The sequence below is a fragment of the Limanda limanda genome, chromosome 19 (assembly GCF_963576545.1).
Source record: "Limanda limanda chromosome 19, fLimLim1.1, whole genome shotgun sequence".
Taxonomy (NCBI): domain Eukaryota; kingdom Metazoa; phylum Chordata; class Actinopteri; order Pleuronectiformes; family Pleuronectidae; genus Limanda; species Limanda limanda.
In genome coordinates, this window is record NC_083654.1 from 1,546,076 (window position 1) to 1,562,841 (window position 16,766).

The 16,766-nt window shown below is 39.3% G+C and overlaps 1 protein-coding gene across 2 annotated transcripts; it reads right to left on the minus strand.

The window, feature by feature from the left end:
* Window positions 1-7,629: 7,629 nt before the first annotated feature.
* Window positions 7,630-16,074, minus strand: s100v2 (S100 calcium binding protein V2). 2 transcript variants are annotated; one of them, XM_061092201.1, is made up of 4 exons: window positions 15,977-16,074; window positions 15,128-15,262; window positions 12,676-12,810; window positions 7,630-9,306 (listed from the first exon to the last, which is right to left on the minus strand). In XM_061092201.1, exons 2-4 carry the CDS (start codon window positions 15,134-15,136, stop codon window positions 9,136-9,138), a joined length of 315 nt encoding a protein of 104 aa, XP_060948184.1. In that variant the 5' UTR covers window positions 15,137-15,262; window positions 15,977-16,074; the 3' UTR covers window positions 7,630-9,135. The 2 variants fall into 2 exon arrangements, with proteins under 2 accessions (XP_060948184.1, XP_060948185.1); XM_061092202.1 differs by having other exon boundaries at window positions 12,676-12,807; window positions 15,977-16,072.
* Between the last annotated feature and the right edge of the window lie 692 nt (window positions 16,075-16,766).

The following is a 16,766-nucleotide window of genomic DNA, read 5'->3' on the forward strand; positions in this document are numbered from 1 at the left end:
TATAGGTACCTGTTGGGTATCTTGATGCTGTCCTTAATCCCTGTCTTGATATTTTGCTGAAGAATCGTCTGATGTTGTCCTCCAACAGGTTATCTCATCTCCTCAGGGTCATTCACATACAAACTGTTACTGCAGAGTTGGTTAAAGCATACTGACGTGCGCAATCATTTCAGGCACACAGTGGATTTTGCTCTCTGAGACGGTCCTTTCTTGGTTCTTCAGAAAGCTACTTCTATTAATTCACCATCCAGCTTTATCTTAGAGTTCTGCTGTTGATCAAAATATCTGTCTGTCTTCCTGTCGTGTCACACCATTTCAGATTAGAATCCAGCGATATCTGCAATAGCAAATTTAGATTCAAACTATGGCGTGTAAAATTGGTAATAGACAGGCTTCTCGGTGATAGCAGCAGGGAAATGAGTGGGTAAGGCTAATGGCTAATGAGGAGAAAAGAAGATTGGAGAGGATTAGCAGTGACCTGGAAACAGCCACGTGTAACAGGCTATACACCTCCAAGCATCAAACATGACGCTACTTGCTCATAGGTTGATAGTGAGCAAAGAGTTTTAAATTGTGAACACCAACCTGAAAACATGGAAGTGACATCCATTTTCAGAAAGTGTTCCTGTGAAGTGACAATAAGGTTTGGTGCTCAATTCATTGTCGAACAAGTATTTGGTTTATTTAGTGTGTGCAACAATTGCTATATAGTAGGGTTAGGGTGTATGTGGGTATATGGGGGTTATTATATTTATATACTATAAATATAATAATGTACCTAAATTGATAAGACATTATCAAGGTGACTTTCTCAGATTGCAGTGACTGTCTTAAGTAATATTGTACTCTACAGAGATAACTATTATCCATCATCAAAACAGTTTCACACATGTCCCACATAGGAGCTATTATATGCATGAAGGAACCACTGCTTCGGTAAATGAAAGGGAGTAAATTACAAGGTGGTAGATTTCATGGAATGCAGTGAAGATGCAGAAACACAAAGTGTCAGTCATTGATTGAGTTGTCCTTTTTTTTGGTTTAAAGCTTGTCATGTTTAGGATTAGAACCTTGACCTGCTGTTAAATATGTATGTATGTATGTATGTATGTATGTATGTATGTATGTATGTATGTATGTATGTATGTATGTATGTATGTATGTATGTATGTATGTATGTATGTATGTATGTATGTATGTATGTATGTATGTATGTATGTATGTATGTATGTATGTATGTATGTATGTATGTATGTATGTACTATATATATATACATGTGTATAAAGTTTATTCAGTCATGTGTAACTGTTGAACTGTGCACTCATTCAATTATTCTGATATTTCCATTCTTATCTAACCAAATGTGGATGGAGATATGACAAGACACTCCTATGCCTAGTGAGTTCACAATGATCTTCACTTCAGCTGCTCTTCACAGAATCCTACAGCTATGCTGAATCCCTATGGATTTAACCTCATCATTCAGCTGTCTTTGGCAGCAGGCATGATTGCTGGTAAGATCATTGCTCTTTTCAAGGAGTTATAATATTGAAAGATGATAATGTTTTAAAATGTCGCCTTATACATTAGACACCTAAAGATTACTAAAACCAACCATGTTGCAAATAACACTGCATTTTACACTAACAACTGAAAACCAGTGTACTGACACATTAAGTTTTATCTGCTGGGGTGTTTTTGTTTTTACAGATTGGAGCATTCAGCGGACTCCATGCAGATTGAATGTAGGCACCAGGTGAGACATCATATCATGTAATAACACTGCTGTTTTTAAGCCTCGCTCAGAACTGACATGACTATTCTTTTTTTGGAATATTTTATTTTTCCAAATATTTTCATGCACAGCATACAGAGCACTCTACATTAAACATTACAGAAAATTACATAACAAAATTAAAAAAAATACACACAGATGAAATAAAACTAATTTAATAAATAAAGTAAATAATTCCCCCCACCCAAAGAGAGAGAAAAAAAAAAAAAAAGGTTTGTGCATAGGATGACACATCACAGAGAAATACCGCAATGACACAGTACATAATGTAATTCAGAGCTACAAATAGTTACAGTCCTATGGTACTGTTGGTGGTGTATCCATTGACATGACTATTCTTATGATCTTGGGTGGGAATTGACTATATGCTACTGTAAAATAACATTGTGTTAATGCGATTAATACAATACTACTAAACTGTCATAACAACTTCAACTTGAAAGTAAAAAATATATAGAACATCAAGGTTTCACGAGTATATTACAGTATCTATTTAAAAAGTCACATCAGAAAGATAATTGGATATTTGAATGTGGTTTAACTGTTCCACATTAGTATAATTAACATAGGAAATATTGAGTGCTTAACATTTCGAATGTTTCATTGCCGGCCATTTCAAAACAGTCAATTTTTTCCTTTTCAACCATTCCTGCATGCTTTTGGATGTGTGCTTTGGGTCTTTGTCTTGCTGGAGGACCCAAGATCTTCAACTCAAACCAAGTTTTCTTACACTGGGTACGACATTTCGCTCTAAAATCTCTTGATAATTGATAATTTCATGATTCCTGTGATACGGTCAAGGCCTCCAGTACCAGATGCATGAAAGCAGCCCCACAGCATTATGGCTCCTCAACCATGCTTAATTGTTGGTAGGGTGTTCTTTTCCTTGTAGGCTTCATTGCGCCGTCTGTAAAAAAACTGTTGGTGTGTATTGCCAAATACACTGCTCCCAGAGGGCGGCTGTGGCTGAGGGGTAGAGTGGTCGTCCTCCAACATGAAGGTTGGCGGTTCGATCCCCAGTCTGAACCATCTGCATGCCGAAGTGTCCTTGGGCAAGATGCTGAACCCTCAGTAGCCCCCCATAGAATAACAAAGTGCTGCAAGTAGATGCACTGTATGAATGTGTGTGTGAATGGGTGAAAGTGTACTGTAAAGTGCTTTGAGTGGTCTTCATCAGACTAGAAAAGCGCTATATAAATACAAATCCATTTACCATTTACTGCTCAAAAAAATTAAAGGAACACTTTGAAAACACATCAGATCTCATTGTGAAAAAAAATTATGTTGGATATTTATACTGATATGGACAGTTTAATGTCTTAGGAACAAAAGGATGCCACATCTTTGATGGAAATAAAAGTTTTCAGCCTACAGAGGGCTCATTTTATAGACACCCCGAAAATCATAGTGAAAAAGTGATGTGGCAGGCTTGTCCATTTTGCCAAAATTCTATTTCTGTAACTCAAAATGCTTCTCAATATCTTGTGTGGCATCCACGTGCTTGTATGCATTCTTGACAACGTTGCGGCATGCTCCTAATGAGACAACGGATGTTGTCTTGTGGGATGTCCTCCCAGATCTGTCTAAGGGCATCAGTGAGCTCCTTTAAAGTCTGAGGAGCAACCTGGCGGCGTCTGATGGACCGAAACATAATGTCCCAGAGGTGTTCTATCGGGTTTAGGTCAGGTTATCGTGAGGGCCATTCAATTGCATCAATTTCTTCATCCTACAGGTACTGCCTGCATACCCTTGCCACATGAGGCCGGGCATTATCGTGCATCAGGAGGAACCCAGGACCTACTGCACCAGCGTAGGGTCTGACCATGGGTTCAAGGATTTCATCCCGATACCTAATGACAGTAAGACTGCCGTTCTCTAGCCTGTAGAGGTCTGTGCGTCCCTCCATGGATATGCCTCCCCAGACCATCACTGACCCACCACCAAACCGGTCATGCTGAATGATGTTGCAGGCAGCATAGCGTTCTCCTTGGCTTCTCCAGACCCTTTCACGTCTATCACAGGTGCTCAGGGTGAACCTGCTCTCATCTGTGAAAAGCACAGGGCGCCAGTGGCGGACATGCCAATTCTGGTGTTCTATAGCAAAAGCCAATGGAGCTCCACGGTGCTGGGCAGTGAGCACAGGGCACACTACTGGAAGTCACGCCCTGAGGCCACCCTCATGAAGTCTGTTTCTGACTGTTTGGGCAGAGACATTCACACCAGTGGCCTGCTGGAGGTCATTCTGTAGGGCTCAGGCAGTGCTCAACCTGTTCCTCCTTGCACAAAGCAGCAGATAAAGGTCCTGCTGATGGGTTGAGGACCTTCTATGGCCCTGTCCAGCTCTCCTAGAGTAACTGCCTGTCTCCTGGAATCTCCTCGATGTTCTTGAGATTATGCTGGGAGACACATCAAATCTCCTTGCAACGGCACGCATGGATGTGCCGTCCTGGAGGAGTTGGACAATCTGTGCAATTTCTGTAGGGTTAAGAAATCGCCTCATGCTCCCAGTAGAGATAATGACTCTAGCTAAAGCCAACACTAATGGAAAACCAGTCGAAGTGATCAAGAGGGAGAAACTTGAAATGGCCTCCACATGCAAAACCACTCCTATTTTGGGGGGCGTCTCATTGTTGCCCCTCTAGTGCACCTGTTGTTAATTCCATCAACACCAATGGAGCTGAAACTGATTAACAAACCCCCTCTGCTCCTTAACTGACCAGATAATTATCAAAAAAGTGCAATTGAATTCATGCCATACCCTGATAAAAAAGTGTTCCTTTAATTTTTTTGAGCAGTGTAGCTCTATTTTTGTTTCATCTGTCCAGAATATTTTTCAGAAAGGCTGGGATTTGTCCAGGTTGGCAAAGATCAGTCGTTCCTTTTTATGTATTTTCCTTAGCAATGGTGTCTTTCTTGGCCTTCACCCATAAAGCCCTGTCTGGTTTAGTGTGCGGCATATGGTACTTGTTGAAACCGTGACCCAAGACTGTTCCAGGTTGGCCTTCAGGTCTTTGGATATTTGACGTGGTGTTTTTTCTACCATTCGCAGCAACCTTTGAAGACTTCTCTCATAAATGTTTCTCTTCCCCCCACGTCCATGGAGGTTCTTGACAGTTCCATGCTTGGCAAACTTCTTAATAACACCACGCACTGTTGAAACAGGGATACAAAGGTCTTTGGAGATGGCCTTATACCCTTTGGAGGTCTTGTGTATGCTAATAATAGCCCTTCTGATGTCCTCAGACAGCTCCTTTGTCTTCACCATGGTGACAAAGGAACAGGGAATAACAGTTGGCTTTTTAAAACACGGAAGTCATCATTCATTGGCTAATTCATGTCTCATGGGCACAGACAATTTATTTTATATTCATTTGTGATTTACCACAGGTGAGTCATAATGTGTTTCCATACCGATTTACAGCAAAGGGTGCCAATATCAGTGACACAGCAAGCTCTAAGTTTTTCTATTTCCCCCCCATTGATAATTTGCTCTTTTGTATCAAACACGAATTCTCTATAGAAAAAAGTTGTTTCACTTGATTCATTTTTTTCAAGAGATATTCCACATTATGTACTTAAACTTCTTGCGTGCCAATAAGGGTGAGCAGGACTGTACACGTATTGAAAAAAATTGGGAAGAAGCCACGATTGGGCTTGTGACTGGTTTCTTTTTAGACTGAACATACACTTCATTCTACTTTATTTAATATACTTCACCATCAATGAAATATCAACATTATTAAATTAAACACTGCATTTATCAAAGAGCATATTACAATTCACTCAAGTAAATACTGCTTTAATTGATCACTGGGAGTTGATTTACTGTCTCATTATTCATCCACCACTCTGTTTCTAGGGTCCATCTTCAGATGATTCCTCCAAGGATCGACCGACCTGATCCGGGAGATGCTAGAAAGTGGCAGGCTCATCCTAACAGGGACACCAAGTCCACACAAATGAGAGTCATTAGTAATAGTGTAGATTTGTTGTTTACAGACAATAAATACAGCTATGAGAGTATAGTTATTATGGAAGAGGACCCTGCAGTTATTGATTCAGCCACTCACCTGTATGAGAGAAATCCCAATACATCAACTCTGCTGTGGTACAAGAAGGGGACACTGTTTGTTCTCAGAGGAAGCAGTTTTTTTCCTAGTAAAGATCATGGTGTCATACTGGTAGGCCATGGCAGCAAAGTTACCAATGAAACAACCCGGCTGGCAGGTTATGACTCAGACAATCTTGCCAGATTTGTGTCGATCCTAAAAACTCTGCAAACCTTTGGTCATCTTAGCACCATCAGTCTCATTAGTTGCAACATTGGAAATGACCAACACTTTATGCTGCAGGTACTACAAGTTCTCCGGTCTCTCAATATAGAAACAAAGCTGCACCTGTACAACTCCTTCTTGTCTGTGAGCTCTGATGGTGAGATAATGACCAGAAATGATGGGATCTGGAGGTCCCATGACCTTAGCAGAAAAGTCATTGCTGAACTTGACCATACCTGCTGCAACCTGCTGACCAAAGTAGAACTTGGCTGCGCAGGGCCAGTGATCCCTGATTATAAAGGAAATACTTTGTCTCTTCAGACATTTGAGTGGCCGAGACATCCTCAAATGTTTGTTCCAATGGAACTGCGCAAAAAGTACCCTTTTATAGACTGTCTTGAAGGACTTACTTGGAGCTTGTTCTTTGAGGAGAATGAAAAAAGGCGGGCTCCTGATCATGTCCCAGAGCATGATTTAAGACACGTGAGGGCAATATGGCTTGTAAAGCCAGGACCCGAAGATGAAGAAAACATTGTCTTCAAGCATATTGTTAACATTCAGGATCTACTAGTGGAGATAAGATACAATGCCAGAGAGGATGTTGCAACTGAACTTTACTATGTTCTCAATGAATGCATTTACAAAGTAAACAGGAGCAATCTTAGTGTAAATCTGGTAGGCAAGTTTATTAGCACAGGAAACCAGGCTGAGATTGAACACTTCCGTCAGAATTTCAATGAGCAGCAAGGTGAGTCCTCCCTGCAGGAGCTGAGACAGGGTCTCAAAGCCTACAAATTCATTGACTTCTGTCGACAGACTTTCCAGTTCCAGCAGTGTAATTATAACTGTGAAAGATGGGGTCATTACTTCATGGCAGCAGTCTTTTCAGCATCTGTGCGTAACTTCAGAACCTTCTCACTTTTTCTCATGAGTGTCATAGGCTGTGAAGTAGGCCGCTCACGGGGGATTGACAGCCCCCTATGCACAGCATTTGTTGGAGATGACCACCCCATGGTTAATGAGCAACCCTGGACTGAACATCTTAATCGGGGATTCTATGGTTGCACTGTTGACAACTATGAAATGGCTCCAAAAAACAGACAGATTTGGTTAGATCAAGTTGTTTCAAAGGAAAATGCGCTTTACATAAAATCAAAGCAGATGATGAACACTGTCAACCACGATGAGCAAACAGAACTGGAAATCTTTGGGCGGGTCAAAGTCATGAATAAGTACGTTTTCTCATCTTATCTAGAATTCTTTCGAGGTACGCCTGAGGGAAAGAAGCTAAAGAGAGGATGTACACCTACGTTCAATGAAAATGTAAATCTGTAATATTGGTCTAAAGTACACTCATGTAATTTATAGCATCTAGTATTTTGAACAGATGTGCTTGACGCTGATATAGACTAAGCTTGCTTGCAAAAATAGCAGAATGGAAATTATCTTTCTATACTAAATAAAAGCAATATAATAGCTGTTACATCAGAAAATGATCCTTTAAATATAAACTACTGTTTTCTTCTCATGAATCAAATAAATTATTCATCAATAAAAAATCCACTTATTTTTTTTAATATGTTTATTACATACAATTTTTTTATGGTGTCACAAAGGTCAGAATACAGAGAATTACAAAATATAAATACAAGGAATTTGCTGAATCACAGAGGATGAAGCATTATTATTTGAAACTTTCAAACCACACGTTTAGATGCTTCTGTTTGGGAGGTTTCTCCAGATGAAACAGAATTAACATGCTAACATCTTTTTTTAAAAAATGGTTTCAGTTTCACTAAACTGAAACATATATAAGGTTAAATTGAGATGATTACAATAACATAGATTCAGACAAGGTTTACACTGAAAAGGGCTAATACCTTAGCCTTGGCATAATGCTTACGATATGATCATAACAGATATTGTGAACTGTCAATAATAACTTATTATGGAGTCACAAAGGAATTGTATTTAAATGTTGTAAAGTTTCTGAGAGTCAATCAGTGGTTCTTCTATCTTTATAATGATCTGGCCTTCACGCAAATGGTGGTGCATGCACAGCTGTGCCTGGTGAAGACTTGAGTTAACATGTCTGACATGCAAAGTTGATTATACTATATTACTGTAGATTAACTATATGGTTTGCATTTAAGTGGTTAACTAGTGATAAAAACTGACACCACAAGACCCTGCTCTTATTCCCTTTTCTAAAATTGTGAATGATGATCTTCTCCATTTTAAGATATTGCTGTGAGCTGTTTGATTATTTAACTTTGGGTATTTCACCCTACAGTTATTTGTGACAGAAGGCACCCTCAATCAAAAGTAATTAAAAACTAAATTAGAGTAAATAATGGAAAGTGATAATATTTACTGTAATCATGTCCAGCGGCCTATTGCACCAGTTAATTCAAATTCCGATCAAATATGTGTCACACTAGTCTGACCACATGTTAACGCAGAGGTATTATAGCCAATTCAGACCAACACCAAGACAAAAATAAAAAGGATTGAAATAAAGTACACCTGAGATCAAGAGAAAGCAAGCGTGCACATTCTAAGACAGAGGAGAATCTTCACTCCTCACCAAATGGTCAATGTGGCACTAATGCATATTGAAATTGATGTTGGACACATTTGTGTGTGCATGTGTGTGTTATTAAATGACATTGTATGTTTGAAACATATTGAAGCCATAAGAGCATTGATGCTGATACCTGTGGTCATTTTGATCCGGAAACTTTCTTTGTTTAGCTTATCATCACAGGACACAGAAATTTAAACTAGCCTGAATTGTACTTTAACTGGTGCAAAGGAAGCTGGGCAGTATACAGGCAGGGGCATGATATGGAAACCAGTCAGATGGAGACCACAACATGAGAACTTGTAATGTTTTTGTAATCCTACATGTTGAGAACAGCTTGTTGTGAGCAGAAAAACTTTGCACCCTTGTATTCTGTCCGACACCTGAATAGGAGAATGATTTACGTATTGTTACTGAGTTTGGTTAAATTCCGGGTTGGAAACTCAGAGCTTGCTGATGTGTTAGGCTGAAAGCCTGCTCTTCACATAAGGATGCAGCTGCATGAGGTGCCCTTCTGGCCGCTGAGGACGCCATGCTGCGAGCTGGCTATTGACTGGATTAAGCTCCAGAAATGCTTGAAAGAGATGCCCTCTCCATCACCTACACCCATCTCGCGCATGATCTTGCCCAGGCCCTGCTCTGTGCCAGCGCCCTGTGGGAACACAACACAACATCATTACCTTTTTTAAACCATTCGTGTTTGTTTCCTGAAACCTAGCTGTGATGTTAAAGGACCATTCCTAATTTCTTATTGGTTCTTATGGTCAGTCATTTAGAACTCTGTACTTATCTAAGTTCAGCAGACAAATGGGAACATTCTGACGTCACTAAATAGAGTCAGAAAAGAAGAAATCGCATTCAGATGACAGAGACAGAATCTTCTCCGTAACATAACCACCCCAATGTCATTTCTGACCAAAACTGTGATAATTTTACCTTTTTCTATGATGAGCTTTATTCACAGAAATGTCATTCGGGTGGTGAAATTCAGAAAAAAATTGTATGACAGCTGTACATAAAATGTGAAAATTTGAAAAACAATCAAATGTAGTTTTTTTTTTAGGGTACAAAACAGAGAACAGCAACAAAAGGTGGACAATGTTGACAACTTTACAGAACAATTTAGTTCAACTTCTTATTAGGACCTTGCCTCAGTTGTATTGGACTCTCTTATCTAATGCTGAGGAACTTTATGTTCATTTTGGAGGCTACAGTCAGTAGTTCTATTGATTTCACTTGCATAATGTTGACAGAGGTTCCTATTATTTTTGTCCAATCCATGTAGCATAGAGTTCCTAACCTGTCCTGGGAGTGGCTCCAGCCCCCCTGCAACCCTTAAAGGATGAGTGGTAAAGACAATTCAGGTGTAAATCTTCAGTTTCATTACAATACAATATATAGATTCTTTGGACAACTATACGATATTTGCATATCACAAAATCTGCCACAATACAATTTGAGTCAATATGATTCATTGGCCTGCAATTGATATGAAACATTATCTTCCAATTTTACACAATCAGTTACATCCATATCAACTCACAAAAGCAACTAAATATGATTAATGAAGCAAAGGAGCTTAGAGATTCTCGGATGGCTCCTAGAGTGAGATTACAGAGATGAAAAACTCAGCAACTGTGTTTTTCAAGACGAATTAGTGCGCACAAGCCTGAAGCTGTGCTCTTGGAGGAAACAAGCCGGTTCTAATGTTGTTCTGTTTGTATTTTTTCTGTGCCTTTTTCTGGTTTGCTGAAGGGGACTGCACCCAGTTCTTGCACCTTAAGTGCTTGGGAGGCGGAAATGGCCAGTGTAACACATATATTTAAAAATAAGAGTCCATCATCAAGTATGAAACAATATTCATAGCTGTTTATTTAAGGATACCATGGGTTCAGTCAGGCTCAGGTCGAGTTTCCACAAGTGGTCAGCTGAGGGTTCACATGCAGTGCTGTGTTTTCATGCTCAGATAACTTGTTTTTTCCCTCTCCCCCTTCTCTTCTATATTTGACAATATATATTTTGACTTCCAATCTGAGATGAAACTATTATTTTTACTTCAACTATGCAACTTTCTTCTGATACAGCTTTAACTGAACGTGTTACTGCATTTCATGTATTATTTTGTGGTATTTTGTGTCCACTGCTTCTTTGCAGTATAGTGCCGTCTTCAGATATTTCGCTCGAAAAAATTTCAGTTTCTGTCATTTCTGTGTGTGTACCATAGACTGTACCGCACTGCCGTATCATGCCCTTTTATGGGCATTTGCGGGGCTTTTACCTATGCTTATTGGGAAAAACTGGCATGCGTTATCAATTTACAAAGACATTGCACTCATCAATAAAAGAACACAGATGTGAATAATTCTGCAGTTTAAGAATGCATTTGTATAGGAACAATTCCGTCCCAAGCTTTTTGAAGGTTTGATTACTATATCCGTTAGGGCTGCAAGATATTAGGAAAACATGTGATATGTGATAACGTTGTTGAATATTGCAATGACCATATGACTTATAATAAATAAACAATTGCTTAAGTACACATCGTTAAAGTATTTCTGCTTTGATTTCACTGCTAACATAGACCATATACAGTGAGTAGCCTATGCAAACACTGAAAATAAGAGCTGCAGTTGCATCTGGGGACTTAAAAATTAACTTTTTTTTTTTTTCTTTAGTTTTTTTAATAAAATAAAGCATTCAAAACAGGTCAATCTGAGTAGGGCTGTTTTAGACAGGGTAAAAAGGGTGCTGTTTTAAATGATAAATTGCTATAGGGATGCAGAGACCATGGACGGCTCCACAGTCACAACGCCACCAAGTCCGGGGCAGACACCAGGAGTCCACTGAGTCAAATGACAGTGTTAATTTTGGGTCTTATTAATTAAATTTAGCATAACAGTTTTTAGCAGCTCTGTCAGTAATTTACTGCTTCTCTGTGTCTTATATTATTTCCTCTGCGCACTGCGCTAACCGCATCAACCCAAAATGATTACGTCTCCTACGGCTCTACATACATAAGTTTACAAATTCTATTGTTTTTACCAGTCAAAGTGATGGATTTGACCCCCAGACAGGCATGATCTCTAGAAGTTTTCAATACAATTTAGTCGGGAGGAGGAGGCACAAGACTTAACAGAGCCTTGCAGTTCTTTGTTCTCTCTTTATTGTCTTCTTACGACACTGATTAATTGATGGAAAACTATCTCTAATTTTCTATCTAGGGCAGCAGGGCTCCATCTGATTGGCCAAATATAATGAAAAGCAGAGTGAATGCATGGCACATGCAACACCATTTATGATGATATCGCGATGACGATACATTTTAGATATATCGTGCAGCTTTAATATCTTTGATCACTATATCCGGTTTCCACTGTATATGGCACTTTTATTATCAACAACCCGTAGTGAACCAGTAAAGGTCACTTTCCAGAGCTTTTTACAAGAGAAAAATCCCCCCGTATGTACCAGACATAAATTGGAGTTGGCACTCTGGCAATTGGAGATATTGCTAGATTGCCTCTTGCAGAAAGTCAGCTGTTATGTGGTACAGATACTCGATGGATGGAGTTTACACTACTTCAGCAACATAATCGACTTATCTTCTACATTCTTACCTGGTGTGTTCCAAACAGTCATATTGTCAACAGGATAGGACTGAATAAACAATATCTGTTTGTTGCTCCTACAGTTGGTCATCCCACATATTACCAGCACATTGAGGCTGTTTGTTTAATCCATAAATATTGGAGCCATCTTTTAAGACATATTTCAATCCTTTAAAAAGTGAATATCAAACGTACAGGTAGATGATGGCATTTCCCAACAGTCAACAGATGCTAGTTATTACGTGTGTGTAAAAAACTTCATAGTGTCTGTTAAATCGTGCATGTATGAGGCCAGTGTGACTCTGCTCTACCTGACTGTCTGTTTGTGAGGGGAGGTGTGTTACCACACCCAGCTACTGCAGACAGCAACAAGACCAGGTGAGGGTGACACACATGGAGAATGAGAATTTTACCTTGGCAAGGTTTGGCATCTGGGAGGACAAAAGTCCTTTGAATTCATCAGTTTTCAGTGTTGGACCATTGTCAGCTGAAGCAGAGTGGAACTGTGTGACCAGCGTGTTAATGGCCGTCTCCAGGTCTGAGAACTGCTGAGAAGAAGAGAAAGGAAAAAATGAAGCAAGAGAGATTGCGATTGACATTAGCACATACACAAATACCAATTTTATCATAAAGGACATTGCCCCCCTCACATGCTTCCTAATTGTCTCTTCATCCTAAAGCTACACCTGCGCAGAGGCAACAAATGTAGGCACTGACCAATATGCAGGAAGAAGGTTAAAATGGTACCAGTATGAGCATCACACACAGAAACGCACGCACACACACACACACACACACACACACACACACACACACACACACACACACACCACACACACACACACACACAGGGTGATCAAAGTGGAGACGTCATAGTGGAAAAAGTAATAATACATTGCTGAATTTGTTGTTGTGAACATTGCAATTGCTCCTCTAGAAACAGTAATTAGTTGTCAGGTCAGATTCTACAAATCATGTTTAATGAATAAAATATTATTAAATGGGTCTTCCTGCGGTAACATTTATGATTAATATGTTTCTCACTATCATACATTTTATCCATGGATCACATTTGTGATTTATCCTGTCATTCTCGCCTCCCTTGTGTGAAACAAGTGTTCTTTCTCAATTTTGTAATTCCCAATTATCCAACTCCAAATAACCAACTACATGTTTATGATCAGGTAGACAAACACATTAAAATATTAAATATGAAATAATAACAATTGGAATTGTGGCATTAGACAGAATTAGAGGCCCCCAAATTTGGGCTTTTATGGCCAAATTTTTCTTTGGCCTAAACTGGCTACTTTTCCCACTGGCTCGCTACTTCTTATCTTTGTGGAATGTTTTGGAACAGTGCCTTTTTAAAGCTGTTTCTCTACAAAAAATGTTGCTGGAAATTACACAGATGAGGAAGTTGACACAAATCTTTAAATAAGCTGTAAAACCAAAACTATAAGGAAAAAGACTGAAAAACAGGATAGAGCTTTGGAGTTGGTAAGAAAAATATTTTTGTAATATGGTTAATTGATCCAGTGTCGATATTAGTGTGGATTTGAACATCAGTTGGTTGTCTCCACTCAGAGGAAAACTAGTTTTGCTACAGTTATTCAATACATGTGGGCCAACAGCTCTGTCCAAACCACACCCTTTCTGACAAATATACCACAAGCCACTGCAAGCCCTCTTTACCTCAACTAAAAACCCTCCCAGACTGCACCATTATCCTGACTGTAGACAGGGCATCGTGTTGTACTGCTGTACAACATTTGAACACCTCATTAACTAAATATTACATTCAGATTATGTTAGTATAAAAATCCCAAATGAGTCAAATCTATCAAGACAATAACAACTTACGTTTCATAGTTTTGTACAGAGTATTAATGTTAAACTTTCAAAATAATCACTTATTAAACTTCATTAGAAAGTTAATTTTGTGATTTAGTTTTAAATCAGGATAGACTCCCTGGTGTATTTCATTAGTTCTTTGTTTTTTTGTTAAAGTGACCTATCCATTACCACGCCCAAATACCAACATTTCTCAACAGCAACAATTGGTCTGAAACTCAACACAGCCGTACATTAGGCTTTACAATAATATTTGTTCAAATATCCTCTACCTGCTGTGTTTATCATATATATTCAGCTTCAGGATGTAGCTGACTGCTGTGTATTGATGTGGGCTGATGCTCTGAGGAAAGTACCTTTGTTATTATACATATTACTATTATTATTATTCGGGTATGGAGGTGGCACACTGCCTCCTGGAAACTAAAATGAAGAAAATACAGCAGAGGATTTGAGGAAGCTCCTAAAATAAAGAGGATGTCATGCTGCATTGCACAATCCTGGATCACTGCCTGAGCTTCACCTAGGCTCTACTTACAAAAGAGCCATAACCGGCTGCTTTCTTTAATCACAGCTATACAAGTGTTCTACTTTGGTCGGTTACTACTGTAAAGTTGTCACAGATTAGTGCAGTTGAGGTTGTGAGGGAAGAGTGGGCTCTTGTGTCAACACTGACTGCTCCACAGTAATGGTTCTCAGGGAGGGGCCGCGTCTTCAACGTCTCCATTAAAATAAGTTGAAGTAAGAACTCGAGGTTCCTAAACCCTAGCTTCCCTATATGTTGTGTAATTATTAATCCCGAAACGGTTTAAGTGGGAAACCTTCGGTAAATGACTCATCCCGACTCTGATTACGTGTCTTATACAGTTTAAAAAGTTCGACCATTTGAAGGAAGTTGAAGCAAAACATGTTCCCTTCCGACTAAACTGAATACAAAGTAAATAAAAAAAATCCTCATTAGCAGGGTTTGATTGTCAGTGATAAAAGGAGAGTTTACATATCAGTTCTTACCTGAGACATGTCGACTGGGAGTTTTCTTCCTGCGTTTACAGCTGCCTGTTGTTGCCTCTGCTGCTGCTGCTGCTGCTGTGTGTCAGTGGAGCTGCTCTGTCCCCAGCTGGCAACTGTCCTGGATCCTCCCACAGGCTGGGAGCAGCAAGGAAGGAGCAGAGAGCCGAAGCAGCACCGCCATTGTCAATCAACACCATTGTGCTCCGGAATACCAATGTTCATTGATATAAGAATGACTACTTTGCATTCACTTCAAGTGTCACCTAAAGGTTCCAGCCTGCTTTGGTTAACGAAACACTGTCTACACCATTCCTTAAGTGGCGCGGCAAAACCGAGGAAACCAATAACTGGTACCGCCCAATTCAGACACGTTATTGCAACCATGAAATGATCAGATGCAACATTCAGTTTCAGATGCTTTTGCCTATATTTTGACATGTACTGCAATGTAAGCCATCTCCTAAATCAGGCTCAGTGGAATTTCCGTTTTCAGGAAAAGTTTAACTCCAAGATCAAAAAAACAAAACACGTGATGCGTTTGGATCCTCCACTGGAGCTCAGCGCACATTCACCAGGCAACTCATTCCACATCTGGAAACCTTTAGTAAGAATTTGACACTATTGTTTTACGCAATAACAGACTGCAAGTTTAGGCTGGTATTCTACTTCTCTTCCAAACTGTTACTTATTTAACCTTTTCACTACCGGCTGCTAATGTGCTCCACAGTGACATTAGGACAGCAGAAAGTCTATACTTTAAACTAAATACACATATCTTCTGGCTATACCTTGAATAAAAAATATATTAATATATTAAGTTTAAACAAGAATCAATTGAATGGCACTTACTTCTAGCACTTTGTAGTTTGGCTACCTTGAAGAAAATTGTACTTTCTTGATACTTGTTGTTCTAGGTTTGTACCCTCATGGTTGAATGCACTTATTGTAAGTCGCTTTAAATGTAATGTAATATGACACCAGATACTTGTGATACTGCAGCTTTAAACACAAACCGGATCAGACTTCATGTGAGACCTTCAGACTGTGGGAAATGCCAGTTGGAAAGGAGTTTTCTTTTTTTCACTAAAAATGGAGGGAGAGACAGCAAGGGAGAAGGAAACTGGCATGACCACATTCTTTCTATTCAGTTTATGACCTTAAACAGTCATTGGGGTCGGTGCAGAAGTTAGAGGAAAGCTTAAAGTTGGTTCAAAGTAACCACAAGAATTTATCTAAGGAAAAAACTTGCACACAGACATCTCAAACAGAGCTGCAGTGTAAACTCAAAATAGAGCATGTAGGTAACAGTCGACACTAGCTGACGTCCTCAGGGTGAAGGGTGTGTCATGAAAACGTATTACAATGATCAGGGCCCCACCTCCCTATCCCTACTTCTCCTCCAGGAACTTGAATATCTGATTGGGAGAAGTTGATGCCACACCCAATTGAAGAAGCCACAGTGAATTGTTTCAGTAAGAGAACATCGTTTTTCCCCTCTGTGGCACTGAACTGAGCTGTTTTCAGATGTTTTGCATTAATACACAGACATAAATATATAAAAGCAACACATATTAAACTTTCAGTGAACATTCCTACCATAATACATAATGCTCCCCAAGAAAATACGTTAAAGAAAAAG

What these genes read in the sequence shown, in the direction of transcription:
- s100v2 (XM_061092201.1), bottom strand. An exon ending in AGATGCCAAACCTTGCCAAG is followed by an intron (nt 9,307 to 12,675) that starts GTAAAATTCTCA and finishes GTGTTCCCACAG; the next exon opens with GGCGCTGGCACAGAGCAGGG.